General features: G+C 48.3%; 1 protein-coding gene across 2 annotated transcripts; it reads right to left on the bottom strand.

The window, feature by feature from the left end:
- Window positions 1-580: 580 nt before the first annotated feature.
- Window positions 581-11,018, bottom strand: STEAP3 (STEAP family member 3, metalloreductase). 2 transcript variants are annotated; one of them, XM_009867630.1, is made up of 4 exons: window positions 10,539-11,018; window positions 9,569-10,096; window positions 7,167-7,331; window positions 581-926 (listed from the first exon to the last, which is right to left on the bottom strand). In XM_009867630.1, exons 1-4 carry the CDS (start codon window positions 11,016-11,018, stop codon window positions 636-638), a joined length of 1,464 nt encoding a protein of 487 aa, XP_009865932.1. In that variant the 3' UTR covers window positions 581-635. The 2 variants fall into 2 exon arrangements, with proteins under 2 accessions (XP_009865932.1, XP_009865933.1); XM_009867631.1 differs by having other exon boundaries at window positions 636-926; window positions 7,167-7,322; window positions 9,560-10,096; window positions 10,539-11,014.
- Window positions 11,019-22,042: the final 11,024 nt, after the last annotated feature.

Here is a 22,042-nt window from a genome sequence, read left to right on the forward strand (position 1 = left end):
GTGCTTTATTTCTATAGCTTACAGGACCAGAAGTGCTGTCTGTAGTTGAGAGAACAGGGATACCTGGACTTGCTGTCAGGTTTGGATGCTTTAAGTAAAATCTGCAGATGCTACGTAATATAGATATTGCTGTTCTCACTTGTCCATAGAGTTCACTGAGGAGACCAAAACCAGAGGCAATTCATCTTGCTAACCTCACTGCCCTGATTGATCCAGACACTCAAAAGGCAGGATATCTTTGCTGCCGCAAGTGCCAGAAAATCTGTGATATTTTGTATTATTAAAAAAAAAAAAAGATTGAAATTTAGGAGAGCAGCTAGGGAAACAACCAAGAAGTACTGGTTTGGGGGACTCCCAGCCAGCAGCTGAAGCGATTGATCTGACTAACAGAGTCCATCAGTTTCCCAGCTTTCATGGTCATTTTTAAGGCAACAATTGTCCTAGAAAATCAGCAATATAATTTAACTACTACTGTCTAAACTAGTTTCATGGTCATCCATTTTCTAAAGTCACCAAATTTTATTATTTACCTACAATGCAATTATACTGAAACATACATATATTTAAGAAAAAAGAAACACCTTTATAGAAATGTTGATAGTGCTTTGGAATCGTTTGTCACAGCCAGGGCTCTGTTAGACGTTGCTAGAGGTCTCTCCGCTTGAATATTCCCCCGTTGCGCTGGGCAGAACAAACTTCACATATCTCCCCTTCTCCCAGCCCCTCCTGATTCGCAGAAGTCTTTGTCGGATACAGGGCAAACTGAAAATGACTTTTGCTAGGATCACAGTACATGGGACGAGCAGCGTGAGGGTGTAGGTTGGAGGCAGGTAGAATTTGTACTGGTTCTCATCGAAGGCCCTCGACCATCCGTAGGTGAGCGTGTGCAGAGTGCTGATTACCAAAGCGATAAATCCGAGGGTGGACTAAAAGGAAGAGAAACACACACCAGTTAGTGGAGGACCTTGTGCCTGGCTATTTTCCTAGGGTTTTTTTTACACTATTTTGTAAGTGCACATAGCACAGAGAAAGCAATGAGTATTCCTGCATTTCTTGGACAGAATAAAACACAACTGGAAACCTTTCATGGGTATTCTGCCAGATTGCATTTCCCTTTTTCTAATCAGAGGTTAAGTGTGATATTAGAATCTCAGCAGGAGTTTCGCTGAAGATGCTGCCAAGTCGGCAGAGAGGTGGGCTCATGCCTCAGTGCGAAGCAGCAGCCCCCAGCCCCTGCCCAGCACGTACCTGCGGGCAGCTCACCCGGGCTCCTCCCGAGCCGCAGCTGCCAGCTCCAGCAGCCGGCCGGTCTGTGGCTGCTGCCCGGTGGCAGCATCGTGGCTCTGAACCAGCACTTGGCACCATCAGAAGTTGGTGAAACTGTAGCTTCACCCAGAGGAAAGAGGCTTTTGGGTAAGTGCCCTCATCTACAGGAAAATGAGGCTGCAGAGACAGAAGTGCTCTGTTCTGAGGTGAGCAACAGCCCCAGAGGGTTTCCATCTCTGTCCCAGAGATCTGTGTTGGTTCATGAGCCAGATCATCGGGCTGTGTGTTGGACTGAGTTAAGAGCCCTTTATCTGCTCAGGGAGGCAGCAAGGCCCCAGCCCGTGTTCCGCAGACAAGAACTTCCCCCATTTTTATCTGAGGTTGTAGCTCCCCAAGCACCTAGAGACAGCATTTTGCCTGAATATTTTCACCCCTCTCCGAGGGTTGCTCTCAAGAGGGGTTTTAAACTGTGTTCCCCTCCCTGGTGGTTTCCTGCCAGCATCAGAGGTGGTGGCTCCCGAGCGTGCCAGCTCCCTCTGCCCGCTGGCACTCGGCAGGAGCCGGCGCTTGCTCCCGGAGGCATTTCAGTTACAAGCCTTTGCTGCTGGATTTTCAAAGAAAAGCGTGGTGCCACATATTGCTGTGCTATGAATGCTTGGTCTAAGCCTGCAATAACAACCAAATTTCAAGATGCCTAGAGAAGGAAAATTTTGCTGCTGATGTCCCTAACTTAGGGAAGGAAGTTGTTATGAGTCAAAAGATCTGGCTTGGTGCAGCCAGTCAGAAATCAGCAAGAAACATGGTCCTCCAGAAAGTATGACCAGGAAAGAGGACACAGCAGGGAAATAAGAGACCAGGACAAGGCAGGAGGAAGGTATTCTCATTTTTCTCTTGAAAAAAATAATTTCAGCTGGAAAACTACTCAATTCAAAGCATCCCTTCCTATTTCCTGGTGAACTACTTAAAAACCCAGACAACTTTTTCAACTGTACCATGTTGTTGCCAACAAACTAGACCAAGACTCCTCTATAAACCTTCAGAGCTAATCATTTAGGCAGCTTATAGGACTGGGCAGGGCAAGGAAGGAGAGCTCTGAAACTTCCAACCAGATCCCAGGTACTTCACTTTACAGCACCTATCATGCAGTCATGTGGGTGTCACTGAGATTTCACCCATCGGTAGGGAACTCTTTCTCTGTGATTACTCAAGGTCGTGCCAGGAGTCAGGAGCAGCCTTGTGAGCTGAACCTTGGTCCTGCATGCATCCCCACACCTGTCCTTTCTGCCAAAGGGACAGCCATCCTTACTAGAAGTCACATCTAACTCCTAAATCGAAGTGCTAACAAGCGGCAAACCCAAACAGGGTCAAGATTGGTTTCACTTGGAAAATTCAGGAGGAGTTTGCTGCAATATGCCATGATTGGAGCTGAACCGAACAGCAGGACCTGACCAATAGCTCATACATCATTTATTGACTGTGAGCTTCTCTCCAACAGGCAAAAAAAATCCCTGGGTGGCAGAAGGTTGGAAGTACCAGCTTCAGACTCATCTGACAGAGTGGAGATGTAAAGCAGGGCAGGGGGAAGGGGGACGAAGTGAAGTCCAAGGGCAGCAGACGCGCTCTGCCCTGGGCAGAGGGTGCTTTCTTAGCAGGGCTCTATGCATGCAGAGAGCTAGAGCTAATTAGTTTGTTCTTCCACAGTTTCTCTTTCAACTGCTGCTGGTACTGAGGGAGAGCAGGACTGGAAATTAGTAGGACAAAAGGTGATAAACCATCACAGGTGCTCAGCGACCCACCTTTGTGTGCAGATGACCATGAGTCTGAAACAAAAAAGCTAACGGGCAGAAAACTCATGGATAAGCTGCTAGCGGCTGGAAGCAGCGCTGGCAGCTCCTCAGACAGCAGCAATGGGGCGATCCACTCGTAACACAAATGTGGGGCTCTCTGGTGAGAGCAGGGGGTCTCGGGTAGCAGGGCTGTCCCAGTGCTGATGCTGGCTGAAGGACCTGTGGTCAGCAGGGCCCCACCGCCAGAACAGCTGTCAGGTTGGTCTGACCAAATGTTTTGCTAATCGCAGCTTGGCTCAGTATATACAGCTCAATATACACTCAGTATAGTACAACGCAGAGCCCGCTGAGCGCCCCATGGGGGGTGATTTGCCAACGTGCTTAGCCTTGATACCACACACTTTGAAGCTCTGCTTTCGTTTTTCTTCTCAATGCAGTTTCTGGCTATGAAACTTTTCTGTGGCAGGGGTTTCTTTTGCAGTGTCACAGCATGGGGAATGAAGGGCTGCCACCCACGTTAGGTGTTGAAGCCCTCTGAAAGAGGCTATACAAAGACTGTATTTTCTCAGTGCAGGCTTTGCATATATTTTCTATTCTGTGTTAACTGTTATATCTTCCCCCATCTCGCTGGCGCTTCTGAGACTCCCTGTAATGCATCAGCAAAGGTGATTCAACTGCATGGGGCTCATTTAGAAACGTCTGGGCAGTGTCCAAAGCAAACAGCCCCTTCCTGACCCAAATACGTTTCTGACTTCTGCTGCAGTCAGTCCTATGAAGTCATTAGCTCCTTGGAAGTATCTCTGTCTCGCATTTTGTCAACAGGAGGGTTAGAAAAGGTCTGATGACAGATTATTTATATCTTACGATACATGAGCTAAGAAAGAAACCAGGTCAATTCAACCTTCACATTCCAGGAGGAGTTCTCGGGATGGGAAGGTAAAGGCAATCATACACATTTTTACTTCTCAGCCAATTAGACTTGATTTGTAAATCACTCAGGAACATTAAAAATGTCTCCTGTAAGTTGAATTACACAGGAATCACTCCTGTTATTCAGTGTCCAAATCCTGTGCATTTTGTTAATCAAAACTGGACAAAGAGGGGAACTATGTATCCAATTTAACTATATTCAACTGACATTTGTATATGTGCAGGAGTTACTATAAAAAACTACCTTGTCTTTTTTTCTAAAACCTTAGCAACAATCCAAATGGGATTTTCAGCCCATTGGGCAACAGATGTGTATTTTAAGAGAGTGGCAGTATCCCATGGCACTAATACAGGCACACACACTCCTGCTGGAAAATGTCTGACTTGGGAAGCTCGGGTTAAAGAAGGGACTAAAGTGGCTCCTGACTTTGCAACAAGCCCCTCTCTCATGTGGCTTTTGGTATGGTGCCTCTCAAACATACTAGCTAGTTCAACTCATATGGCAATGAATTGCTGCATTTTCTGAGAGACACCTGCCTGGGGTGGCTGTGCTCCACATTTTCCTTCTCTTCCACTTTTCCCAGGCCTGGGAAGCCACGATGCCTCTGATGCACTGTAAAAGTGTCAAGTGCTAGACATGCCAAATATTTAAGAAAGCAGCCTCACGCTTCACCCCTGTTATTTACATTGTGCCACTGTGCATTAATCCAGGGAGGATCACACTGTGCTATGTGAATGTTAACTTCTGGTTCCTGGGAGCAGTAGCTGTACCTGCTCTTAATTTCCTCAAGAAATAATTTAAAAGAGTCCTCATTATAAAAAAACGGGGAAGGGGGAAGCTAACATGCTGAGATCTGTATCCTGCACTTCTTACATGGTATTTCCAGAGCCGGGTACACCAGCAGCCGTGCCTCTCCAGCGTGTGAGCTGCTGGGAGCTCGTGTCGCACCGTCAGGCTTTATTCCATGCGGACAGAAATAGGTGTGAGTGTCTTTCCAGGAACTAAGCCAGACGGTTCCCATGTGCGGCAGCCATGAGCTATTTTGGAGCCAACCATCACGTGTTTGTTTGCTCCTGGTGCTGACATACCCTTAGAAAGATGTGGGAAGGGGTCCCAAAGGGCAGATGTGACAGTCGGGTTACATGTGCTGGTAGATGGCAGCACTGCCTGCCCTGACAGCATATATACGTTACATGACACTACACCAGCACCCTCCAGGAGAGCTTCTGGGCAGCCAAAGGGGTTTCAAAGCTTCCTTCCAAGCTGAAAGGAGATACTTCCCATCATTTGGGATTCCTGGTATGAGATGCCTAAGTCAGGATTGGCTGATCCACTGTCCCAGTGGCTGCAGCCCTCCCCTGAGACACGGCAGTGAGAATTCACATGCTCCCATTGTCTGATCTGAAAGAACTGTTTAAAGCCAGGTCTCCCTTCTCTCTGAGGGACAACCTCTTGGGGTCAAGCTCTCCTGGTGAGGCTTTTCTACTCAGTGTAAATAATTACTTGCTAGTCCACAGCAAGAGAGGAAAAAAGACAGACTTGCTCGTTTGGTGAGTGGGGCATTTGTGGGGGAGCAGCCTTCAAACTCCTGCTCTCATGAATATTGAATTATTTATATGCCATTGAACAGTTTCAACAGGACAGGCTGGATGATAGTTATCCACCTCTGCATCCCCAAGCCCTGCCCTCCCCTTCAGAAGGGTTACTTGTGTGCCTGTGTGATGAATGGGGAGGGCCAGCAGGGGAGATGCGGGGGGTATGAGGTGCCACAGGGTCCTGCACATGTCAGGTGCCACGTGGGTCACTGCAGTGGCACTTGATGCCCGGTGCTAAGCAGCATGATGTAGGAGACACAATTAACAAGGGGATTTAGGGCTACGGGATACAACAGTGATGCAGTGAGTGGAATTTGGTGTCAAAATTAGCTCTAACACAAAGGGAATACTTGAAGGGTCACTCCCTGCCATGCCTGTTAGTTATCCCTAAGCCTGGCTCCAAGAGCGTCTCTGAGAACACTGCAACCCCTGGTTTCACCTCTGTGAATGTCCCACATGTGGACTCAGGTCATTAAGGGAATTTGGCCCTTGGGAGCTTGGACATCCCTGCAAGTGGGCAGAAGGCTCCTAAACCACTGAATGATGTTGGAGAATGAAAAATTACATTCCTAATTCACTTTTCAGAATCAGACCTAGACATTGCATTGACATTGTACCCAGTTTTCTGTGCTTCTTGGGCTCTGGCATTTGTATAGACTTGTCTAAGCCTTTTCAAACTACTGAATGTTTGGGTGCACGCAGGCTCTGCCAAATCTGACTTTCCCCTGTGCCTTGTTTTTCCCAGGTGCCTTGTTTTTCACAAGCTCACTCTCCCTGAAATGCCAGGGCAGATCTGTGTCCTGCAGCCAGCTGTCTCCATGGTGGGTTACCTGCCGGCCCTCCACAGCCTGGTGCACTCCCTGCAGTAGCTCTGACACGTTGTGCAGGGTGTAGACTCACTGTAGCATCTCCAACATGTTGTGCACGGCAGACACACGCAACAGCTCTGAGGGGAATCTTGCCCACGGGAGCAAACAACCCTGCCGTCTCAAAATGATTCCAAGGCTTTCTGCCTTTCTACCTTGTGTGACTTCAGGAGGTTTTTAGCTGTGAACGGCAGTGCTGCTCCCAAGCACCAAGCGAGGGGGGAAAGGACTCTGCAGGAGGATGTCACTCAGGCAAAGCCCTGGCTGGTTTTTTTTCAGGATCTCTAACTAACGCTGCTAAATGCGAGGTGAGAAAGAACTTCAGCCAAGGCATTAAAGACTCCCTCCTGAAAAGCTTGCTGCTAATCCTTACGTGGATGCCTGTGACACGTCACATTTTCTCTTCCCCACCCGAGACAGCAGCACCCTCCACAGAGCAGGCGAGCCCTGCGTGACAGCAGCATGGTTCCCCTGGGACCCCCAACCCCTCACTCCTGTCATCGCTGCTCAGTGTCATCTCCCAGGTCGGGGATCCTTGGCTCCAGGGTTTACGGGGATGTGTGGAGCGGCAGGGTTTGCCCCCGACACCGGTGAGCAGCTTGCAGTCACCAGAGCAGGGACATGATGGGGCGGCAGTTCAGCCTCTGCCCTCCGTGGATCGTGTGAGGGCCTGACTCTGACTGCAAAATCACTCTCTGACATTGGCAAATGACAACTTTACCTGGATGAAACTGAATTCCCTCCAGTTGAGAGAGTTTGCGATGGATGGAAGTGAAGTGATGGCAAGTAACGACAGCAAGCCCAGGGCAATTATTCCAACAGAGAGATAAATCTCCATCCTCCAGACTTCCTCCTCTACCCAGACATTCATCTTCTTCTCCACAGCCTGGCACGACAACGAAGGTTTGTTAAAATGGAGCACTTAGAAACAGAGGAACTGAATTTTATCTGTATTCATTTTGTTTTTGGAAACAGGTTTCCTGGGTGAACACCGGGTCTTATTCACACCTCCAGTGCTATTTGTCTGTTTGGGAGGTGTGGAAATGCTCTTTTATTCCACCACCATTTGGCTGGAGCTTGACCTGATTGGAAGCCTGCTGGGAAGAACTGCTGAGTGCTCCCAGCTCCCACAGCCCATAACCACAGCAGCAAGCCCCAAAGTTGCATTTGGAAAGATAATTAGAATGACAAGTCAGTTTAAAGCCATGAAAACAAATACAGATGCTTGAATATGCAGTAGTCTCCTAATAACCTTTGTTTTAAGTGTATTTAGGGGGGGAAATTGTTCACGTTAATGGAAGGGAAGATGGGTTTTATGCTGCATGGCAAAAAGGAACATTTAGAATCGTCTTCTTTAGCCCATTAGATGGGTTTAATTTACTAAACGAAGATGTTGCTAGAAAACAGGAGGTAGAGGGGAAATGAACACAGGATGCTTGCCCAAGATTAATGTGTGACTGTGGCAATCGAGAAGGACCTGCTCAGCGCTGAAGCTGAGAGGCTGGGGATGGTGTCTGATGGATGTTTTGAACAGGCACTGCTGCCAAAACCAGCCCTCCTGCTCCCCTCTGCCCCTACGGCCTCTTCCCCCCTCTCTGTTGGGACAAGCATTTGGAAACACTCGGGCAGTTATCCCAGTGCAGAAAGCAGACAGGTTGTGGGGCAATTCCTTGATCGGGTTCCCCACTCGGCTGCACAGAGCTGGTGTTATCCCAGGAGGGACTTCGGTGGAGCAGTGAGAAGCCGGGGCAGGAGAAGGGCAGAATCACATTTTCCCATGGTACTGCCAAGTTACAGAGCTGCCCAGATTGCCTAAAGGTAGCAATCTCACTCTGAATAAATACTGCTGAGAGTTGCAAGAAGGCAATAAAGTCCTTTTTCATTTCCTCATTCCCTTAGACTATGACCTAGCTCTTCACCATAATTTTGTTAAACTCTTGGAGGCACACTGTGATGAGGACACACCTACAAAACAAACTCCCCCAGGTTATGACTTGGTTATTCCAGCAGGCACCTCCTGTGAATGGGGATCTCTGAAAATCTAGGAAGGAAAATTGAGGACAACCTCCACCACTAGATTTCTTTCCTCCTAGCACTTTTTCTGCCTCTGCCCTAGTCTCAGACATGGCAGGTGCTGTGCAAAGCTGGTTTCAAAAGCTTCTCTGTGCTTCTGGGGAGCAACGATACAAGGAGTTTGATCCTGGCCCTGGTTGTAAATGCAACCTGCTGCTAAGATGGTGTTCGTCGACAGGAGCCTAAACATGAGCCAGCAGTGTGCCCAGGTGGCCAAGAAGGCCAAGAGCATCCTGGCCTGTATCAGCAATAGTGTGGCCAGCAAGACCAGGCCAGTGATTGTCCCCCTGTACTCAGCACTAGTGAGGCTGCACCTCGAATCCTGTGTTTAGTTTTGGACCCTCATGACCAGAAAGACATTGAGGTGCTGGAGTGTGTCCAAAGAAGGGCAATGAAGCTGGTGAAGGGTCTCAAGAACAAGTCTTATGAGGGGCAGCTGAGGGAACTGGGCTTGCTTAGGCTGGAGAAAAGGAGGCTGAGGAGCGATCTTATTGCTCTCTACAGCTACCTGAAAGGAGGTTGTAACTAGGTGAGGGTTGGTCCCTTTTCCGAAGTAACAGGCAACAGGATGAGAGGAAACAGCCTCAAGTTGTGCCAGGGGAAGTTTAGCTTACATATTAGGATAAAGATCTTTGCTGAAAGGGTTGTTAAGCATTGGAACAGGCTGCCCAGGGAAGCAATGAAGTCACCATCTCTTGAGGTATTTAAAAGATGTGTAGATGTGGTGCTCAGGAACATGGTTTAATGGTGGACCTGGCACTGCTAGGTTAACAGGTGGGCTTGATCTTATAGGTCTTTTTCCAACCAAAATGATTCTTTGATTCTATGATTCTAAGATCCTCAGATGCTCAGTGTGGACGGGTGCATGCCCTGTACACAGTGTGCGGTTGTCCCGTGGACAAAGCGCTCATGAAGATAACAGCTATTCCCAGGGTCCCACAGGTGCTTTGTAAAGAGAATACAAAAGCTAAGATGTTAAGCCTGCTACCCAACATCTGGATTTGCACAGAAGATTACTACAGGTGCTGACTTGAAGAGCACCCACATTACCTGCTTGACAGCCGTCTCGATTAACTGGTAGCGGTGGGAGCGGCGCATGGGCAGACAGAAGCTGTACACGGCATGCAAAGCCGCACAGAAGAAGCTGAGGAGACCGATCTGCTTTCGGTGCTGGAGCCACTGGTCGAGCCAATCTGGAAAGCGCCTGTATTTGGTGCCATAGTAGAGCTGCGAGCAGGCTGCCAGCACCCCGGGCAGGTAGACGAGGGACAGCATGACGTAGGCCACGCAAGGCAGCGTTGTGTTGACCACCTCGATGGGGATCTTGTAAAACTTACTCTTCTGCTCCCTGATGTAAGGGTGGATGACCTGCCGGATCAGGTTGTAAGTGAAGAAGCAAAGAAAGAGCCCCAGAGCCAAAAAGATGGGGATTTTCCAGGCTGGCAAGAGGCGCAGGGGAATGTTCTCGATCTCACAGGCTGATGACATGCAGCCCATGTCCACAGGGGTGAATCCCATGACCTGAGCAATTTCTGCTACGGTGCGCTTGGCTTCTTGGTTATTTGAGCAAATCAGAACCTGCAATGAACAGAAAGATGTACACAGGGCAAAGAGAGATCAGGGTGCTGGGAACGAGTGTGTCAGAGGGATGCTGTGCTAAGGGGAACCTATGTTATTCCGCTGAGCATCACGCTCCCCAGCAGGCTTTCTGACAGATTTACTATGGCTGCCCAAAACCTCTCTCCTGGACAATTTTCCTTTCCTGTGTGGGTGCCACCAGCTTGCTTTACTGGCTGTGTTTAGAGAGATAATTAAGTAATACTCCAAACACTACAAAGTGTGAAGTAAGTGAGGGCAATTCATTTCTGAGCAAAGGAAGGCAGAAGCTATGGGGTGGCCTCTGGATGCCAAGGCCAGCACTCAGACCCCTTCTCCTGGAGCCTAAGGCCATTTGCTGGTGCTGCCAGACCTCAGCTGCTGAAACAGCTGGCCTTCAGTCCTTGTCAGGGGAAAACAATACCTGCTTATTCCCATCCCTGGCACCTGACTGCAGTGTCCACGCAGCAACCACGTTAAAGCCCTTGACCACGGTGCAGGCTGGGAACAGGGAAGCCAAGTACTCGGCGTTGGATTCTCTGTGATGGTTGATCTCGGTATTGTTACTGACATCTACCAGGATCTTGCCAGCCAGCGCATCAGCCAGGTCACAGAGGGTGGAGTAATGTTCCCTGAAAACCGCCACAAAAATGACATCTGTCTTCTTCACCGCCTCAGCCTGGAAGGTGACTTCTGCTGCGGAAGGGAAGAGGCCGGCTTTTCGCTTTGGGTTGCGGCTGCCGACCACCACCTTGAACCCAGAGCATACCAGGCGGACAGCCAACGACCGTGCAAAGTCCCCACTCCCCAACACCCCGATGGTGCGCCCAGTCGCTGGCATGCTGGAGTCACCCTCCATGCTCCGATGGCCCAGGAGGGGTTTGGCCATGTCTCCTCCGGACATCCTGGCAAGAAAAACAAGGGGAAATGCAAGGTCATTGTGAAGCTCTCGTAGTGACCCAGACTGCATCTCTGGTCACGGCAGCAAAAAACACTTAGGCCACACTTGAACAGAAGTGCACCCAGTTTTGATACCAGTAGCCCAGGACCCACTAGCAAGTGTGCAGTAACGTACAAGCACCATTGGAGGGGGACAAAACACCACACTGGGTTGGAAGGTGAAGGGTTTTAGGAAGGTTTTATGGGTTTGTGTGATCCAGTACCTGCATTCATCCATCCTTTGCCATTCTTCATGCTGACATCTCACAGTACAAAGCCAGGGCGATGCTAACAACAACCAGGACCAGCAACTCTCAGATCCCCATGGAGTTACCAGGCATCTTGAAAAGCCCAGGGGTCCATGGGGATCCTTGAGCCTACATTTGGAAAAGCTGGGGAGGGGCAGGGTGTTTCTGATTTGCAGGAGCAGAAGCAAGGCAGGGAGCTTAAGCTGAAATGAAAGTGTCCTAGAAGTAGTAAACGAAGAGAGTTGCAGCCTTTGCCTGTGCCAATATTTGGGTCTGGCAAGCACTGTTTGCTTCAGCTCTTCTATGAGTAATGAGAACTTACCCGTGACATTTAAAAAATATATTAAAACGTGATGGGATTTGCTCATGAAAGATCTTGATGAGCTTTACAAACGTTAATGAATTTTGCCCCGTAACACTCTGCTCTCCGTAACAGATTAGATATTGAGGCCACGGAGCAGTTTTAAACAGATCGATAAATTCAGAAGCAGCACATCAGCCAGCCCTGGAGGTCAGAAGAAACTCAGGTAGGGAACTGTCAGGCTGCTCATGGGCTCAGATCTGCCTCCCGAGTTAAGGAATGGCAAAATTGCCCTTAGGGAAAGGCAAATTCCTTAAAGGCAGATTTTTAAAGGGCTCGGAGGTGGCCCAAGGACCTTACACACCGGAACATCTGGCTTTTGTATCAGGCACACTGGTAGAGATTTGAACAAAGGCCATAATTAACAAACTCATGATATATTTGGGACAGAAACAACTCGGGTTTTGGGAGACTACAGTCTTGTCATATAGCTAGTCAAGTTCTTTCAAAGCGAAGGTGACCACTTTGATGGGGTGACCTGGTCCCTGGCACAGGCTGTGTTTTTCATAGGCTTTTGGAAATATCCTTCACCCGAAGCTTTTCTGGGATTGGCGCAGTAGTGGTGCAAAGGGGAAGGGCACTTCTGCATGAATAGTTACCAATGGGAAACAAAGGGTGAGGAGAAATAAATAATTGCCATAATGGGAATAGGTTGTCAAGGGATTTCCCCGAGGATCTGTTTTGTTCAACATGCTCATAAGTGATCTGGGAAAGGGAGTGAATATTGAGATGGAGCTTGTGCACGATGATCATTTAGGACAGTCAATCTTTATTGCGAAGAATCTGAAGAAGGATGTCCTCGTTCAAAGTGCGCGAGCACCAAAATTCACTACTGACACATGGCAAGAGCTGCCTATAGGCATAAACCCCCTAACTATATGTACACTTTAACAAGCTGTAAATTTGTTAAAACTGCTCAGAAAAAAAATTACTTGAGGGTCACATTAGTCTGAAAGTAGCAACTCGGTGCTCCCTGGCAGGCACACATCACTGTCCTGAATTAAAACCCATAAATCATGGCTTCAGCGACAATACTGTTTCTACGGCAGATGTCTGCCTGCTCTCCTAGCCTCTCACCAAGCACCCCCTTGTCTCAGAGACCAAATATCTGTGTTCATGGAAAAAGTGTTCTAAGGAGAAAAGAAGTGCCAAAGAAAGGCATGCTGACTTCTCCCCTTTAATAACACCTTTCCTCTGTTCCCCACATATCACATAGACTTTCTTCCATGCTCTACGTGAGTAAGAGAGTCCTGTTAAACCGAGAATTATTCATACTTCACTCTGAAGGTTTCTGCCTCTCTTCCAGACCTGCCGAAGAGTTTGTGTGCTGCAAGGCTGATTTGGTGGTGCTGGTTGTGCCAGCTGGGTCAACCCAGGCTGCTGCCTGTGCACACACCCTTGCCTTCGCTCTGTGCCATGTGTACCACAGTCATGAGGATGTTTAACCCAGAAACTAGTGGGAAAGGCATACAGAACAACACAGAAAACGTGGCTATACCACTGTAAATATCCACAGATCGAACAGCACACTGAAGTTTTGCTCACTCCACTGCAAAAAAAGAGTTAACCTAGAAAAGGGCCATAAAAAAAAGAAAGAGGTGACAAGGGCTGTCAGCTTGGCAAAGACACACATGAGTGAGGAGGGAGAAGAGGCCATCTGGGATTTCTAGAGGTGAAGAGCAACCTCACATGTGGCGCTCAGGTCAGTGGGAATGAGGAAGAATTTCTTTACTGTGAGGGTGACAGAGCACTGGCACAGGCTGCCCAGAGAAGTTGTGGAGTCTCCTGCTCTGGAGATTTTCAGGACCTGTCTGGAAGCATTTCTGTGTGACCTGCCCTAGATTGTGTGGTCCTGCTCTGGCAGGTTGGACTCAGTGATCTCCCTTCCAACCCCAAACATTCTGTGATTCTGTGAATGCTGGAGAGCAACATGGGAACACGGGTCCTTTTCATCCACAACCAGTTGGGCTGAAAAACCTCTAGTGCAAAGTAAAGCTGATCTGTCTCAAAAGGTGATTTTTTTTTTTTGTCCCAGCCGCTTCTTATCAGACACTTTATCAAAAGCTCACTACTGTACTTTTTAGAAACCTTCTTGCTCCACCTAAATTTACCTGTGGCCAGAACTGTTTGTTCTAGGGCCAACACTATTGTTCAGCCTAACGAGCTTTCTTTCTACACTCTCCTCCCTCCTTTTCCACCACCTGTATGCACAAAATGTTATCCCGAAACAGAGAGACGCATCTCTGGCTCTCAGCCAAGGGGAGGGAAATCAACATTCAGGGTGACAAAGAGATTGTTACCCGCAGACTCATTTCGTACTTAATCTAAAGCATCTCAAAAGCTCTCTGCATGCTCCCACCGGGACATGAAATTTGCTGCAAGCAAATTTTCTTGTAGTGTGTTTTCTCTGTCCTGTAACTGCCACTGAACATGTAGAGAGATGTTGGCAATGTTTGCAGATAAACAGCTTTGCTGTCTCCAGTTATTTTGATTAAAAAGGATGACAGAACTAAACAGCCTTTGAAGTCAGCAGGATAGTTAAAAAGTAAGAAGCCTCAGAATCTTTTCTGTGGATTTTACTGTGATTATTTCAGTTGTGCTCTGGCTCTCGGGGCTTTGGAGCAGGACCTGTCCTGCTGCACAGCCCTCGGTGGGATGGCAGCTTGGTCCCTGCCACCAACCACTCTCTGCCAGCACAGGGCACATCACCATCACCCACAAAAATCCTCACAAGGAATGAGGAGAGAATCCCTCTTTCATCATAAACGCATTTCACAAACACAAACACCGTCATCTCTGCCTAACAGATGCCTGGAAATGGAGTGTCTGATTAGGCAACAGTTTTTTTCACTTCTCTATCTCTGCAGAGCACAAAGACCCCCTCATCTCCCATCACCCTCCCTGACTTAACTGCTTTTTCTGCACCTATGGACTATGTGTTACTTACTTAAAACTCTCCCACCCAAGGTCAACCTACCCAAAGTCAATGGCAAATACCGTGACCAGGATGCTGCGGAGTCACTCGGAGGCAAAGGAGGCCACGAGTGAACACTGTGGTGCTTGGACACATCTTTAGTGTGCTGCAGCCTCAGACAAAGCTCATTTATTGATCTTCCTGATCAAGGAAAATGCACACCTGCTGAGTTATGCCACCTGCAATTCAAGAAGATTGGTTTCTTACCAAGGAAGCTACAAGATGATTTAAAGCAGAGCCTGGTGGAAGTAAACTAGCTTCAATCCTAACTGGGAAGCAGTTCCCTAATTAAAATATCTAATACAATGTAAAGCTGCCCTTCATCTAGACTATTAATGACACCCTTATATCACTGTGTGGGAATGGTATGTCCAGCTCTAGCATGCTTGTTCCTGTGTGCCATTCACCAACTGCATGGCAATTGCTGCAGTTATTTGCAGGACAATAGCAGTGATGGGCAACGAGTAAGGTGGGGAGCTCCCCTCTGCCAGGCACCCCACCAAAACCGGCCAAAAGGTCACTCCTGCCCCCAAGAATGGGATCAGACAGGCAAAAGCTGGGTGAAACGAAGCAGTCAAATCTCTGTTGCCCAAGCAGAGGGATGGAGCGGGCTCTCACAGAGGAAAATCATGCATAATTCGATGTATTCTGCACCTGAGGCTTGGCAGAGGCTGTTAGCTTAGGCTCAGTGCCAGGCAAACAAGGTTTTTCTGCCTCTCCGCCCACACTGAGCGGCCTGGCTCAGGTTTTGCAGCAGGACAGCCGTTGTGGATAGAGCTGGGCTGCAGGAGCCCACTCAGGTAGGTGTCTCTGGGCTCACAGCAGAGGCAACCTCCCAAGGAGATCATCCCCCACCGCTAACGGGGAGCTGGCTCAGTCGTTATCCCCTTTTGACAGACATGGGGGACTGAGATACTAATGATAATGGGACACCAGCAAGTTTGCCTGGGAAGACCCTGATATCCTTAACCACATTTTTAACAATGAGACCAACTTTTCAGGCCCCTTTCACTTCCTCTAGCTGGTTCTGTAACTCGTAGTCTGGCCATGTTTGAGTTGCAAACCCTGAAAAAGGATGGACCCGTGGAGGCAAGGCATGAGCTCCACTTCAGGTCTGGCCAAAAAAAAACCCACCAAGACCCATTTCACTGCTGTGGTATTCAGATTTATCAGATAAAAGGCAACTTAATTTTACAACAACTCTAATTAACAAAAAGCAATGTCTTAAACATATTGCTAAGTCAAACTGTGCCAAAACCAGGGCAGCAATCTCATAAAGAGCTCCACGTAATGGTCTTGTCCAGTGCAACCAAACTGGTTCCTGTTTGCACAAAAGTTTATCTCTGAGCTCAGCCTCACGTAGGGCGCCTGAGCCAGCAGTACGTTGGCTAGAAAAAATGCTTTTGTGTCTTCCCCAGAAGTCAGGTTTTGTTCAGACTAACCACAACTGAGGCTCGAGGAGCTGTGAATTCAACCCTGTGCAGGTCATCACAGAGCCTGCTCTGTGCTTCAGCTTCTATGTTGAGGCTTATTTGCGATAAAGCACATGATAATTATCTACATCCATTAATGACCACGTGGGTTGAAAGACCAGCAAGCTGCATGAGGAATCAACTGATGTAGTAAAGCCCTTGGTCAAGTCATTGCAGATGAACCTCATGCTTTCTGCACTGGGATGGTCCTTTTGGGGTCTGCTGGCCATGGCTGGCAGCCAGCTCCATGGTCCCACAAACACACACGAGGGACAGGGTGATTTCTTCCCCCAGGGGACTTTCAGTCTACATGAAGGGACCTTTGAACCACGAAGCCAAAGCCCTACAGCTTCTGTTTGCAGAGCCCGCTGCTCAGTGCCCGCTGGCATCTCCTGCTGCGTTAACCCTTGAGAAGCCCCAGCTAGAGAGGAGCATTCAGCATGTGACATCTCCATTCAGGTCTTGCTGCGAGTGGAAATAATTTTTTGACTGCAGCTTTTTTGTTTCCAGGGAAATGAAAACATTTAAGTTCTCTCCCCACACCCAGAGTGTCCCTCTGAGGAGCACAGCAAATACCATGTACCTGTTGGGACTAGAACAGATTTAAGTAACAAAAGGGCTTATCCAAAGCTGCTTTAAGCCATAGGTCTGGTGCACACTTCAGGAGACCTTTCAGTCCTGCCCAGGCTGATTTGAAATAACCTCTGTGCAGGTGAGGGAAGGAGAGGGAGTAAACCAGACTTACTGCCCCTTTCCCTCTTTCTCCTTCCAAAGCAGAGTTAACTCCCCAGTTCCTGCAAACCAGGAACTGCCAAAGGAAATAAATCACCCTTCAGTATTACTCCATCCAAAAAAGCCATGTTGCAAACCTACCCGGAACACCAGCCAGGCCATAAGAATGAGGAAATGCAGAGAGTCGGGCTTCCCCCGGGTATGCAGGACAGGGAGCGCTGATGGGGAACGGGGGTCTTCACCCCATGGCCCTGCCACCGGGCTGGGAGGTGGGACAGGGATCTGCCCCGGCGAAGACGGTCCTACCCCGAGCAGGCATTGCTGGGTGCTGAGGCCGTCCCCTTCCGTACAGTGGGGACAGAACTATTGTGTGACCTGTGGCCTTGCTGCATGTCCCCCTGCCACCACTCTTCACCTTGATGCACTTTGCATTCACAGGTCATCATCCCTCCCCCTGCCTCAGGGCAGGTATTTATCTGATTATCTCATTTATCAGGTGTTTATCTGGTAAAGCCACTTCCATAAGCTCCTGCAGAGCTTTCTTCCCTCTATCTCTTGATCCAATTAACCTCATCGCATCCTCTCTTACCCCTAAAGGACACGGCAAATGATCCTCTGCAGACACATTCTGCATTTAGAGAATGGATTTCACATCTCCCTTCAGTTTTTTTTCTGCATGAGTGAAACCCAACTCTTTCCTCAGAGCTGTTATTTACCAAGTGTCCGACAACTCAGCCTCTTTTCCTTGCTCACATTTTTCTTGGAGGATGCCCAGAACTGCATTTTCCAACTGAGACCCCCTAAAAGGCACCATCTGGAGCAGAGATGCTGTTTCTGGGACGTGCTTCATCCCAGTGGGCTGTTTGCTTTTGCACAGCTGCAGGATTACACTGTTGACTCATGGGCCACAGTGCCCATCACCCTGTCCTCTGGCTCCCCATGGCCGCTGCCTGGCCGGTCGCTCACCCAGTGTCCACACGGTCAGTCGGTCCTACTGCACAGGACATAACACGTGCCCTGTTTTTTTAGACCAGCTCTCCAATTTGCCACAAGCTTTAATTTTTAGTCTTGCCTCTAAAATGTTTCCAGGGCCTCCCAGGTCAGTGTCACCTACAAATTCAGTATGTGCCTCCTGACTCCATCACCCACTAATGAAAACACAGGCTGACAGGCAATGACCCTCCCCACTCTGTACACCCTCCGGTTTAAACATTGATAAATACTGAGGATGTTTGGTTTGGAAGCCAGCGGTGAAGCCAAAGGCATGTCCCTGACCATGAGATGTTCTTTACCATGACCAAAATTCAAAAACATCTTTCAAAACAGGGGAAAGCGGGGGAGAAATAGCTACTAGAATTTCCCACTGGGGCAAAATAGTCTCTTTTTCCCCACACAGACATTTTGGCTACAGTTTTCCTATAGAAGTACATCAGCCCGTGGTCACTTGGCAGGGACAATTTCCCTTCCCAAGGTCAAACAGGCAACGTTAATGCTGAGCAGAAAAATCACTTGCCTATGATACGGAACTGGAAAATGAACTTTTGGGCTGTTATTTTAATCAAAACTATGTACTTTGAAGCAACAGGTTCTGCTACAAATATCTCCAAACTCACCTCTCCTAAATTTGTCTCCAAAGGCAAGTTCTTTGCCCTTCTCTACAGCAAAGTCCTTGCTGAAGAGCTTCCTTTGCTCGTCTGCAAGATCTCACTCATTGCCTGTGCCTGCTGTGTTGACAGAGTAATGAGAAGCCTGAAAAGGACCTGCCCTGTAATAAAACTTCATAAAATGGCAATCTGAAAGTCTGGGAAGCCCAGAGATTTCATGCTAAGACTGTGGAGATCACAGATCTGAAGAAAGATAGGGTTTTGGCAGAGCAGTGCTGGTGCTGACATGGCACACAGGACTTGATCTGGCTGATGTGACTATGAGTAAGAGGTTATTTACCCTGATGATCATCTCACAGTTCTTAAGTGACATAAAGGGGTGCTTTACAGCATCTTCAGGTACCATACAAAAGTCTTTTGGGGTTTTGGGGTTCTTAATTAGCTCACTGCTCTTAATAAGTTAATGACTATCTCACAGTGATTCACCTGTTTCTGAGCCTTCCCCTCTCAGAAGCGCAGGGAGAGTGGGGAAGCAGCCAAAAGCCCAGATGGTTGAAGCTTCTCAGGTAGATCTAATAATGCCCTGCAGCCAGACACGATGGGAGGAGGTGCTTCTGCCTCAACTGAAGTGGGGAAAATCTCTTCTGCTCATCTCCGTGCAGTGTGTGCTGTTCTGCTGGGAGCTTGAGGGCTTTGGAGATGCTGAGACCTGATTTCAGCAGCCACCGCAGGGAGCTGGCAGGCTCCGACTGTTTAAAACCTCTTTATTTCTTTCCAGGAAAGACGTAGAGGAATTGCACTACATGCGCGTGAAAATATTTGGATTGGCTGTTCCCGTACTGCAGTGCCTTTTAGAAGGGTCTCCAAGATCAGCACTCCCTCACCTCTCTGATTTGGCCTCTCCCGGTGACTCAGAGGATGCAGAGGACCACACGGGGGGGAGAAGATGGACTGGGAGGCAGTGTGGGGTGGAGGGAAGATGCAGCTGATGCCATGGAGTCAGCCAGGCTTCTACTGATCTCTTGCCTTCCTCCCTCAGAGCACAGGCACAGCACAGAGGTAGCCCCAAATATGCATAGCCCTGAAAACAGGGAGCTCTGCTCAGGAAAGGCAACAAAGCTCATGTAGGACCATGCTCTGCCTCATCTGCCTTCCCCAGCACATCCTGGAAAGCTACTGGGAGAGAGAGGGCAAACGTGACCAGCCGACCAGGGGGTCCTGTTTGGGAATCCAGATGGGTGGGAGATGAGTGGGAGAGACATGCTCTCTACTGAAAGTCAACTCACTGCCCTGAGATGCTGGACCCCAGAGTGCTCTGCCTTCCCCTTCCCAACCCAGCAGTCTGCCTGCGTCTGACAGAAACAACATCCAACATGCTGGTGAACAGAGCCAGCTCTCTTCACCTTTTCCCCTGCACTGGCTTTCTGGTGAGTCGAGGGAGGCGAATTCACCTGGTCCCTTTTGTTAAGGGGCACCAAGCTGCTAATATCTTGCTAGGTGTGTGCCATTCTGGCCAGATATTTTACATTTCTCTCCATTTTTCTCCACTCCTTCAAGTGATGAGATCAACTGGAGAGGAGAAAGAATAGGGAGTGTCACTGACTTGGGAGAGCTGGAGGAAAGGCAAGAGAAGGCGGCAGGTGGCATCACTCAAAACGAGCATGGAAGGATGATGACCACGGTGATCAAGCTGCCTTGTGAATGTAGCACTTGTTTTGCCTGAGCACAGTATACTCCTTGGGGCATGTTCAAGGCATGGCACGGACATACCTGCTATGCTGAGCAACAGTGACAGGCAGGAGAGGTGTCTGGGAAGGAGAACACCTCAGTATAAAGCAGCCGCAGAAGGTCCCAACTCAGTGGTACCTTCTCCAGGATGAGTGAAGTCTGCTGCATGTGTGTGCACATGTGCACGTCACACAGAGCGTGCCTTCCCAGAGGGACCCCAATGACTTAGCGAGACCCACATCTCCTGGATGAGTACAAACACCATGTATTTCACCCCACGCCCAGCCATGCTGGGTGCTGCAGAGGAAACAGATGCTGTCTGCCTGGTCAGTTCCGTCCATCTGGGACCCCTCTTTTGATGGTCTTTAATGTGTTTTTTAAAGCCAGGTCTGCTAGAGTGCTGCCTTCCACAGCCACCTCTGGCAAGGACGTCCTTGCCGTGAGAAGTTAATCTATTCTAAGTACCCGAAGCGATGCCTGTTGGTATCTCTTAGTGCTTTCATTTGATCAGTAGTTGGTATGAGCACACATTAGCGCTGGACACATTATTAACAGAGCCTGGTTCCTGAAGCCTATGGTCTGTGGGAAGTGCTTTTTTTTTCCCAAAGACTGCAGTGATGTGTTCATACGAACCGAATGGAAATGCATGTGTTATCATCACCATATCTAGGCGTTAGAGAGACTCACTGAATATCTGAGAACCTGGAAAAAGGATGAGAGGAATTTCTGTCTCAGTTCCTTAAACCCTGGGCAAATTTTTCAAAATGTTCAAGTGATTTAGGCCCCAAAGCACCTGAGGCCTTTTGGAAACAGGATGGAAGCACCCACATCACTGACATGCTTTCAAAATGTTTTCTCCTTTCCGTTAAGCTACCTTTCACTTAAACCTACATGAAAATGGGAAGCTGCTTAATCCACTGCAGGGCTGTAGAGAAAACTAACCTACGAAGAAGTAGTAAATTAAAAATTCAAAATAAATAGCATTTTCCTCCATTGTGGTGTTGACAAAAAGCTAATTCTAATCAGTGACAGTAAATTTACAGATTATAAATTGGTGGGTTTAAATTATTGGTATGTGACATCTCTTACCACAGCTGCCAGTGTAATTCCCACCTCTCCAGAGAGCTGGCATGGCTGGCCTACTTCTTCCACCATCGGAAAAAACGTGTTTCCCCTGAATCTAAACCTGCTTCTATTTATGGGTGTGATGTTACAAGGTCACAGTCAAAGCATAGTTCCTAACAATAAAAATCAAAACAAACAACAACAAAAATTTAAAAAGCTAGGCAAACAAAAAAATTATTATGCTTTCAAAAAACATCTTTTCCTGGGGTTTGGTGTGTTTTTTTTAAAACAAAGACTTGTTGAGTCATTAGTATTTTTTGCTTTACAGTCACAGAGGAAATCAAATATGTGTAGTGACTACAGGATCCTGTATCACCGTACATTTGTTTCATAGCAAATGTGATTTTAAAAGAGGAGAAAACTTAAGCCTGATGTAGTATTTAAATCTTGTTAGTCCTCCATCTCCTCAGCCCACAGGAGTATTGATGCTGTAGGCGACAGCCTTCCTCTCCTGCTGTCTCTCAGTTTTGGTTTCTTGCCACGGGAGGCATTTTTCCATGCATTAGTTTTATTTAGAAGATACCTGGGGAAATGATCTAGGGTCCTCAGTACCCATCCATCCTCTGCTCGGCTTGGCGGGGTGCAGGCATTGCAAACATCAACTCTCCCCAAAACTCCCTGTTCACCAAAGGGGCCATCACGGCCTCACACACCCCCTGGACAGAGGTTACACTCCAGTCAGGGTCACAGGACAGGGACAGTCCCACAACAAACCCACCTCTCCAATTCCTTCACAGCTTCCATC

The sequence above is a fragment of the Apaloderma vittatum genome, unplaced genomic scaffold, assembly GCF_000703405.1.
Source record: "Apaloderma vittatum isolate BGI_N311 unplaced genomic scaffold, ASM70340v1 scaffold28094, whole genome shotgun sequence".
Lineage (NCBI taxonomy): Eukaryota > Metazoa > Chordata > Aves > Trogoniformes > Trogonidae > Apaloderma > Apaloderma vittatum.